This window comes from Paramisgurnus dabryanus, chromosome 5 (genome assembly GCF_030506205.2).
Source record: "Paramisgurnus dabryanus chromosome 5, PD_genome_1.1, whole genome shotgun sequence".
Lineage (NCBI taxonomy): Eukaryota > Metazoa > Chordata > Actinopteri > Cypriniformes > Cobitidae > Paramisgurnus > Paramisgurnus dabryanus.
Window position 1 is genome coordinate 46,128,508 of NC_133341.1, and position 9,915 is coordinate 46,138,422.

At 36.8% G+C, this 9,915-nt stretch overlaps 2 protein-coding genes across 2 annotated transcripts; one reads left to right on the plus strand and one right to left on the minus strand.

Annotated features, from left to right (window-relative positions):
• Positions 1 to 656: 656 nt before the first annotated feature.
• Positions 657 to 7,050, plus strand: gtf3aa (general transcription factor IIIAa). Its single transcript, XM_065284442.2, has 9 exons — positions 657 to 866; positions 1,212 to 1,312; positions 1,395 to 1,491; positions 2,728 to 2,816; positions 2,921 to 2,994; positions 3,079 to 3,159; positions 3,251 to 3,480; positions 6,593 to 6,643; positions 6,727 to 7,050. Exons 1-9 carry the CDS (start codon positions 729 to 731, stop codon positions 7,048 to 7,050), a joined length of 1,185 nt encoding a protein of 394 aa, XP_065140514.1. The 5' UTR covers positions 657 to 728.
• Positions 7,051 to 7,142: 92 nt separating this feature from the next.
• On the minus strand, positions 7,143 to 9,518 carry mtif3 (mitochondrial translational initiation factor 3). Its single transcript, XM_065284443.2, has 4 exons — positions 9,345 to 9,518; positions 8,171 to 8,619; positions 7,735 to 7,883; positions 7,143 to 7,358 (listed from the first exon to the last, which is right to left on the minus strand). Exons 2-4 carry the CDS (start codon positions 8,616 to 8,618, stop codon positions 7,143 to 7,145), a joined length of 813 nt encoding a protein of 270 aa, XP_065140515.1. The 5' UTR covers position 8,619; positions 9,345 to 9,518.
• Between the last annotated feature and the right edge of the window lie 397 nt (positions 9,519 to 9,915).

Here is a 9,915-nt window from a genome sequence, read left to right on the forward strand (position 1 = left end):
AGTTGACATAACTGATAAAAACAAGTTAAAATTGTTTAACTTAATTTGTTAATTTGTTTTCTACAAGAAAAAATGTCACTGGTGCACTTGGATGGTTTTTCATCTGAGTTCTTCATATATTGTCATTACTTAAAGGGATAGTTCACCCAAAAATGAATATTCTGTCATCGTTTACTCACTCTCATGTTGGTACGAAACTGTATAAATATCGTTGTTCTGATCAACACAAAGGACCCTATATACTTCCATAGTATTATTTTTTCCTACTATGTAAGTGAATGGTGTCCACAAACAGTTTGCTTACAAACATTTCTCAGAATATCTTCCTTTGTGTTCATCAGAACAAAGAAATTAATAGAGGTTTGTAACAACATGAGGGTGAGTAAACAATGATAGAATTTTCATTTTTGGGTGAACTATCCCTTTAATGATCACATCATTTTTTACAGTAATAGTGTCAGCAAGCATCAAGACACAGCAGACAGGTTTCTGTCGTTTCAGAACAAAGCCACAATTTTTAATTCAGTTTTATATAATATAATCAAACTACACAGCAGTTATTAAAATGAACCAGCCCTAAACATACATAGTAAAGCACCACTTGGTGAAATGGGACGCTTCATTGGCTTTTGTCCTCTTTGGCGTTCCATAACTGCACGCGTAGAGTGACGTCACCGGGCATCCATTGCTGCCGCATCGCACATGTGATCGTTCAGGCTCAGCTTTTTATGCAGTGTGTAGATTTGACAATGGATGAAACTAATAATAAACCTAGCGGATCGTTTATATGCTCGTTTCCTGACTGTCACGCGTCGTACAACAAAGTATGGAAACTAGAAGCGCATCTATGTAAACATACAGGAGTGGTGAGTTACAGGCCAGGCACGCGCCATGGGTGTGAGACTGTGTTGTGTGATAACTTGCATCACAAATGACAGATTCACGTTTTAATACTCAATATTTTATTATCTAAATGTACAATAGTTACATCAAATAGAAAAAGTCGCTGCTTGTGTTTGACAACATTTAATTTTATAACGCGATACATTTTGGTACGTTTACGTTATGACATTATGCATTGTTTTGGAGTTTGACAGGTTTTGACGTCAACGTCATTACATTGTTATTAATTTTATTATTATTATTTATTTTTTTGACGTGTTATGCATTGTTTAGTTTGCCACGTTTTGACCTAATATTTTGTTTTGCAGAGACCTTTTCATTGCGAGTTCAGTGGTTGCAGTAAATCATTCTGCACGAGTCACCATCTTGCTCGTCATACGCTGACACACACCGGAGAAAGACCTTACAAGTAAGCATCTGTGTTGTTCAGTGTGTAATGTTGACTCGAACTGTAAACCATAGCAATATTTATATTTACATGATGTCAACAGATGCGCAGAGGAAGGATGCAATGCAGGATTCACCACAAACGCCAACTTGAAGAAGCACATTTCACGTATTCACAGACAAGAGACAAAACAATACGTAGTAAGTTAATGGTAACACATTCACTATATTAAAAATAGGTAACAGAAGTTTCCATGCGTTTTCTCTCCTCTGACTGAACTAAAGACTTCACGCAGAAGCTTAACCAGTCAGATGCTCTCTGGAATGAGAATGCCCCGCCCCTTAAAGGATTAGTCCATTTTCTTAAAAGAAAAATCCAGATAATTTACTCACCACCATGTCATTCAAAATGTTGATGTCTTTCTTTGTTCAGTCGAGAAGAAGTTATGTTTTTTGAGGAAAACATTGCAGGATTTTTCTAATTTTAATGGACTTTTATAGAGCCCAACATTTAACACTTAACTCAACACCTAACGTTTTTTTTTCAACGGAGTTTCAAAGGACAATAAACAATCCCAATCTAGCAAAACGATTGTCATTTTTGACAATAAACATAACAAATATACACTTTTAAAGCACAACTTCTCGTCATGTAGATCCGGTCGTGATGCGCCAGCTAACCCCACGCAATACGTCATGACGTCAAGAGGTCACAGAGGACGAACGCGAAACTCCGCCCCAGTGTTTACAAGTGTTGAGAACGAGGACCGTTCCTACGTTGTTGTATGTCAACTGATACAAATTAATGTCTTTGTGGTAGTTTACTGTTTAAAATGGTCCGCAAATGTGCGTTTTATATATGTAACACGTGACCTCCCTACGTCACTACGCATTTACGTTAGGTCGCGCTGGACCGGACCTTGACGAAAGTTGTGGTTTAAAAGTACATATTTTTTATTTTTCTTGTCAAAAATGACAATCGTTTTGCTAGATAAGACCCTTATGCCTCGTTTGGGATCGTTTATAGTCTTTTGAAACTCCGTTGAAAAAAACTGTTAAGTGTTGAGTTATGTATTAAATGTTGGGCTCTATTAAAGTCCATTAAAATTAGAAAAATCCTGCAATGTTTTCCTCAAAAAACATAATTCCTTCTGGACTGAACAAAGAAAGACATCAACATTTTGGATGACATGGTGGTGAGTAAATTATCTGGATTTTTCTTTTAAGAAAATTGAATATTCCTTTAATACTACCTGCGATTGATTAACAAGCAGCAAATAATGTTATTACCTATTTAACACATCATTTGAGTATATTGGCTTGCCATATCGCATGATACATAATTTATCATTCGATACCGATACCGTCACTTTCCCATGGTACCACCATCATGTAATGTTTTTGAAAGGGTTACATGTAATTGATTTTTTCTTTCAGTGTACGTATGAAGGATGTGGCAAAACATTCAAGAAAAATAACCAGCTGAAGACCCACGAGTGTACGCACACCCTCCTCCTGCCGTACCTGTAAGACTCTTTACAGTTACATTGCTTATTATTTCACATTAGCACCCTTGAATTATAGACCAGTACGTCTGATTTTTTTGTCTGATGTCCTCTACATACTGCAGATGTTCGTATGAAGGATGCGAAAGACGCTTTTCACAGTCTGGTAAACTGAAGCGGCATGAGAAAGTGCACCAGGGTAAATGTTTTGCTTGTCCTTGCATACTGCAGTTGACACTCGAGTATATCTATCTACAGCTTAAAAAATGCATCAACTTTGCAGGTTATTCGTGTACGTCCGAGGGCTGCACGTTTGTGGCGAAGAACTGGACAGAGATGACGAAACACATGAAAGTTCATAAGGGTAAGCCTGAGGTTTTAGGAGGTAGACATCATAGATTTGTATGTGACCTCACACAGTGACACAATGAGAGTATTTATGTTTGTGTATTTAGTGAGGGTACAATGTGACGAGTGTAAGAAAACGTTTCGGGACATCTGGTTCTTGCGGCAACATCAGCAAGTTCATACTGGAGAGCGTCTGGTGTTCCACTGTCCCAGACAAGGATGCACGCGCTCCTACACGACTGCCTTTAACCTCCAAAGTCACATTTTGTCGTTTCACGAAGAGCAGCGTTCGTTCGTCTGCCCTCACCCTGACTGTGGCAAATCCTTTTCAATGAAGGTAAATACTCAACTTAAAGAGCAAACGATGATGGAGCTTTAAAAATGGGGCACTATCCAATGCCATTATAAAGCTGAAAAGAGCCAGATTATTATTTAAAATAACTTGTGTTTGACTTAAAAACGAAAGTCGTAAATATCTAAGATGGCTCAAGGGCGAGTAATATAATTTTCATTTTGGGGTGAACTTTTCCTTTAAGTGTCATTTTATTTGCTAGTATTTATAGTTTCAGGTGAACTGGTGCTTTACATTAAAGGTGTAAAATATGGCCAAAAATGTAGAAATGATAAACAAGTTTGTCTATTCCTGTAACTTGTTTTGGAACCAATTCTAATACTGTGCCATAAAATGGGAAAGATTTTTCTGTCCCTACATGACAAAGATAACTATTATATCTATCAATTTCTTTCTTAATCTTTATAAACTTCAGATTATTAGAGTGATAGTTCACCCAAAACTGAAAATTACCCTATGATTAACTCATCCTCAAGCGATCCTCAATGTAAATGATTATCTTTTATCAGATTAACACAACAATGTCCTGGCTGTTCCAAGCTTTATTGTAAATGGTGCTTCTGATTTAAAGCCCAAAACGTCCATCCTTCATAGACTTAATCCTCATGGCTCTAGGAGGTTAATAAAGGCCTTGTGAGGGCAAATATTTAAAACTTTATAAACAAGAATAAGTAACCAGCTTCTGGTAACGACCAATGCACGTTCACGAGAGCATGCCTTTCCAACGTAAGATGTAGCACAGCGTCTCTTCTCTACCATCTCATCTCCATTGAGTCTTGTACACTATGACGTCCTACGCTGAAAACGCACTCTCCTAAAATACTTTATAGTACTTGTTTGGGCTTCAAATGAGAAGCACCATTTACTTACATTATAAAGCTAGCCAGGACATTTTCTAATATAACTCCAATTGTGTTTATCTGAAAAGAAGATGCCTAGAGTGAGTAAATCATTGGGTAACTTTTATTTTTGGCTAAACCATCCCTTTAACATTATTTAACATATGCATAGGACTAATAAAAATGTATTGTACAGTATGGATGACATATGAATAAGCTGGTGGTGTGAGACAAGGTAATACTATTGTATTGAATAATTTTAATGTTTTTATTTGTGTAACAATAAGACTTTTTACAAGAATTAATGATTTGGCAGGCTAATAAATGTTAAATTGATGTACTGTTTGTCGTATATTTAAAGGAACACGCCAACTTTTTGGGACTTTAGCTTATTCACTGTATCTCCCATGGTTGGATAAGTCCATACATACCTTTTTTATCTCCGTGCGTGCCGTAACGCTGTCTGACACACCCACTGCTAGCCTAGCTTAGCACAAAGACTGGAAGTAAATGGCTCCAGCTAGCATACTGCTCACAATAAGTGACAAAATAATGCCAACACTTTCCAAAATTTACGGGATGCACAAAGATGACAAAGGTATGTATAGACTAACTCTGGGCAGGGAGCTACACTGCGACCAAAATGGTCGCATATGCGACCTTTTGAACTGCCGTTGCGACCCTAATTTTTAATGGGTCGCAAATGTGCTACCTAATGTTTTAGACAATATGCTATGATTTATGAGCATTTATTAAAACAGAAATGTGGATCTTAAGAATACGTTTTATAACGTGCTCTGAGCCATCAACACGTTGGCTTCATTTTGCGTGAAAGCACGTCGTGTCTCTCCCTATCAGTGTGCGTTTGCGTGCTCAGCTGTTTCTCAATGAATTGGGTGGGACGCGACGCAAGCGCAGTGTCTTCCTTGTTTTTGAACTTGAGCAGAGGTCTTTCTTCACTGAGGACGCGGGACCCGTATGGTTCCGGGTTTATATTTTAAATGGTCTGTCGGGTCCGGTTAGGTCCTAGTTTAATTACTTTGGGTCCCAAGTCTGATTAATGTTATTTTTATAACCCGAGTCGATCTGAAAATTTCCATGAGCGCTACCGCGCTAAAGCTCGAGTGCAGATTCAGCGTGCCTCCGGTTTCTATGGCGATGGTTCTTGTTACGACCACCCGCTGCATTTTCTTTCTCACATTTTTTTAATAATCTTATTATTAATTAACCATATATTTTCTAAAACCATATCCATATTAAGTTTGGACAGAGATTGTAGCAAAAAGCAATGCTAATGTCAAGCCCATGCACTGAACGAGCAAAGCAATGTAAAGTTTGTCACCGGGACAGCAAGTAGACTTTTAAATCTGAAATAATGAGTGGATTAAGCTTTTTAAGTCGGCAAGAGAGAAATAGAAAGATAACATCAGTCACATTTATAATCTATAGACCTGCACTGTCTATTAATATACTGTACATAGTATTGTATATATTGAGTTTGATAAAAGGGGTCTAATTGCTTCATATATCAGTGCAAAAACAGTAAGTCTTTTCGTGGTGCTTTGACAAACAGTGTCAGCTTTGTTAATGGCAAAGAAAGTTTGGGGTGGTTAGATTGATGAAATATGTGAAATTAATATTAATTTTCAATGAATCAAAGTATTGTGTTGTGTCACACATTATTAGTTCTTCGTCACATGTATAGTAGACCATTATTTGTCAGTGGGTAATAATTGCCCTTTTCACCGGCTACCACCACCAAGTAAATTTCAGATCTGTGGGAAACACTGCAACGTTTAAGAAAACAAGGCGGCATGTGGTTTAAAAGATGGCAAGTAAAATAAAAAGCATATCTGTATGCAATACAGTTTCATTATTGTTCATTATTATCCAGAGCGCCTTAATATAACTTGAAAAAAATATGTGCGACCAAATCATATTTTGCGCCAGTAACTGAAAAAGTTGGTAGCGCAAGTGCCACCAGTGGAAAAGGTTAGTGTAGTTCCCTGCTGGGGGATACGGTGAAAAAGCTAGAGTCCCAAAAAGTCGACGTGTTCCTTTAACACTGTATTAACCATTCAGTATGACCAACACTGTCTGTTTAAAATAAAGGGTATGGTCTGGTGTTGAGACTTAAAGCTTACATTAAATAGCAGAATGAAGATTGTTGAAGCTTTGCTCACATTTTTAATGCATAAACTGTTTTACTGGCGTAAAAAATGTCGCTTTACTAAGTTTTGGCACATTTTCACCCTCAGCAAAGTTTACTGCGCCATACTGTGGTTCATGACCCTGAAAAGAAGAAACAGGTATGAATATAATCATTTACCCTGCTATATTGATCTGATCATTGCTGAAATGTTTTAACAGAAATCTCTTTATTCTCTTTCAGAAAAAGCCCCACCCAAAACGCTCTCTGGCGTCCCGTCTAAGTGGTCACAAGCCAGCCAAGAAACATCCAACGGAAACATTAGAATCAGGCGAGACATCATTGTCACAGGCTGAACAGTCACTGGAGCTTCAAATAGTTCATGATTCAGATACGTCCGCATCCGAAAGTCATACAACCCAAAAACCAGACCTCACAGAATCAAAAAGTTGTGATTTACAGCCGGTTACATCTAAAAGTGTCATCAACCAATCAAAATCCATCTGTTCGGAATTCAGTGACACTGCACGTCCGGTGGTCCACTTTTTGGAGCCGTTCTTGTTATAGAGTCTGACGTCTTTATTTCAACCCATTACAAATTCCTTGCCAGTTAAAAGGAGCATACCTTTGCAAAATATGAAACTTTTATTTAAACATTTTCAGTCTTTTGATTTCTCTGTCGTTGAGGTTAAAGGTGGTTTTGGTTTCTCCGAGTCTTGCTTGTTTGAAGTCTCAGTCGCTTTCTGTCGCAGTTCTTTGGCAGAGGCGAGGCGAAGGACACACATGGCAGCCCGTCCTCCACGGACAACGGTGGGTTTCGATACGAAACCAACCGGTAGTGATATCTTCTCTACCATCTGAGTCAGCACTTTATCCTGTTAAAGGAAATAAACAAATAACAAAATTTGTTTGTTTATACCACTAATGCGATTGTGTAGTTGTTCAGTGTTAGGTTTCAAAGAACCATTTAACAGTATTTATTTTGTTAATAAATACCAAAATATTGCTGCCACTTATGTGTTTTGGACTTTTTTTTAATTGAGGTCAACCTCTGAATTTAGTAACCACATGTTTTTTGTTGCTGCTTATGTTGATGGATTTCAAGCACCAATCTCTTTTGGTTAGTCTGTACTGCCTGTACTGTAAATAATGACTCAATGTCTCAAAATATCTACCTGGCAACAACTGTATGTTAGGAGTTTTGTTCGATTTACGTCTATAAAGTAGAAACCATGTGAACTTATGTCATACCAGCGGTGTGTCGCTGCCACTTCCCGCTTTGATTGTGAGTCTGACGTGATTCTTCTTCTCCAACCAGCTGACAACCTGACGCAGTTTAGTGTCCAAATCATGATGGGAAATATCAGAGGAGAAATTCAGCTCCTTTGATTGGACAGGACCTGCAAATACACAAACAACATTAAAGTGGTGTATAGGAAGATGAACTGTACCACAAAAGATTAAACTGAACATTAGAAAGATTTTTATAAGTTAATGTGCCACAACTATTCTCCATTAGTTTTAAAAACTGCAACATTTCCAATCTAAAATGAATTACAGATGATCACTTGAATTTATATAAACACAACCACCTGTCCTTTCACAAAAAATCCAATCATATGACATTTGTATTCCAGGAATAAAACCGGATTGAAACAGGATGTGATGCGTGTGTGTATTTCTTTACCCGTCTTCGCCTTCTGCATCTCTCTGAGTTTCAGCTGCTCTTCGTGTATCTGTTTGCCTCTCATCAGTCTGTATACCGGAGGATCAGAACTGTCATTTACGGCAACAAGCTTCAGTCCCGTTTCGTCCATCATTCGAATCACTTCGGCACGGTGCAGTGTGCCCAGTTCCTCCCCCTCCTCACCCAATAATCGTATGTGGCGCTGATTGATCTTCCTACCCACGCTGCCAAAAGTCACCCGTGCTCGTGGGTCCAGCTTTTTAGTCTCCTTCGGGTGATCGGCCACGTCGAGACTTTCAGCATCTGTGCAGAAGGAGACGCGCAGCAGGGGTGAGAGAGCGCGATGATGACTCCATGCAGGTCTGACAGCCGATGAAGGGAAGATGATGTGGCTGATGGGTCGAAGAGGAACACGACCCAAAATAAACCTCAGGAAACCTAGAGACATCCTGAAAGACAGTGGCAGGTGTTTATGATGACTGTCATTCAATATGGATTACAATAATATAGAAACAATCACTGCGAATGTGAGGAAATAAAATGAACAATAAGAATACAAAATAATTTTCTCAATATTTACCCAAAGTAAAGTCTTAGTAACATTGTGTCTATACCATAACATACATATAATAGTACATTTTTGTTGTTTGTTCTAAGAAGCATTGCCCATTTAACTTAACGATTTGGTTATTAATTTGTTTTAAAAGATTACAAGAAAGTTTTTTGCATAACCACAAAAACATTGCTCAAATTCCCTTACGTCACGTTTTGTTAGAAGTCATTTGTTTTAATAATCATTCTATCTGTTTGGTCAATGCAAATAAATGAAACCTTTCTGGGATTTGTTTTTCATTGATCAAATGACTAGTAAATACACTTCATATCTATAAAGATGCACTTTATTATATATTTAATTTATACACAATGCCAAATAATAAAAATATATCAATTATCTTTTTTAAACCTTAACATGATTTTGACGTTTTGAGACTAATTTGTGACTATTAATACACAATATCTATGTATAAGATAACATACATGTGTATAAACAATGTGCAATTGGAATCATATACAATAACATCTAATAAAACCAATAAATTATTATTTTGCTGTCTTTGAACTTGAATCAAACTGAATTTATGCATAAAACAGCAAACTGAGCACAGATACTTACACGTTACAGAGAAACGGAACTGCTTATGAAGACAAAATAAACCAAGCAATATCAGTCAAAAGATTGCAACAATACAATCAAAATCAATCCCATATAAATTGTAGCTTTGAAAATAAACAATCCTTCAACGTGAAGTCAAGAGACTTTTCACAAAATACCCGACGCACGCGAATGACGTCATCCAAACCCGACGAATTTGTTGCGCAATATATCCAAAATAGGAAATCAATTTACGATCCGATCCTTCTCATCACTATTTTATGGTAGAAAACATTTTATTAAGATTTGTTTTTTTTGTTTGTTTTTTATACAAACTGGTCATATAATGTTATTATAATACTGAATAAATATTATAAGTGTATTGTATATTTTTTTAAGTATTTTTTTTAAAGTTTTTCCTGATTATTTAGCCTAGAATTGAATAAATCCGTTTTCAGGAGCTCTGGTCAGAATAAAAAAATTAAAAGGTATTGTTTCTTCCTAAAATATGTGTTAGTAAAATATTATTATAATATTTTTAAATTGTGTAAAAAAATATATTTCAGTTTGTTTTTTCAATGATAAATAAATA

Coding starts and splice junctions, on each gene's coding strand:
- gtf3aa (XM_065284442.2), top strand. CDS start 729: ATGCAGTGTGTAGATTTGACAATGGATGAAACTAATAATAAACCTAGC. Junction 1,313..1,394: donor ACCGGAGAAAGACCTTACAA/GTAAGCATCTGT, acceptor TGATGTCAACAG/ATGCGCAGAGGAAGGATGCA. Junction 1,492..2,727: donor AAGAGACAAAACAATACGTA/GTAAGTTAATGG, acceptor TTTTTCTTTCAG/TGTACGTATGAAGGATGTGG.
- mtif3 (XM_065284443.2), bottom strand. CDS start 8,618: ATGTCTCTAGGTTTCCTGAGGTTTATTTTGGGTCGTGTTCCTCTTCGA. Junction 7,884..8,170: donor GATGCAGAAGGCGAAGACGG/GTAAAGAAATAC, acceptor GTGTATTTGCAG/GTCCTGTCCAATCAAAGGAG. Junction 7,359..7,734: donor GTGGCAGCGACACACCGCTG/GTATGACATAAG, acceptor TTCCTTTAACAG/GATAAAGTGCTGACTCAGAT.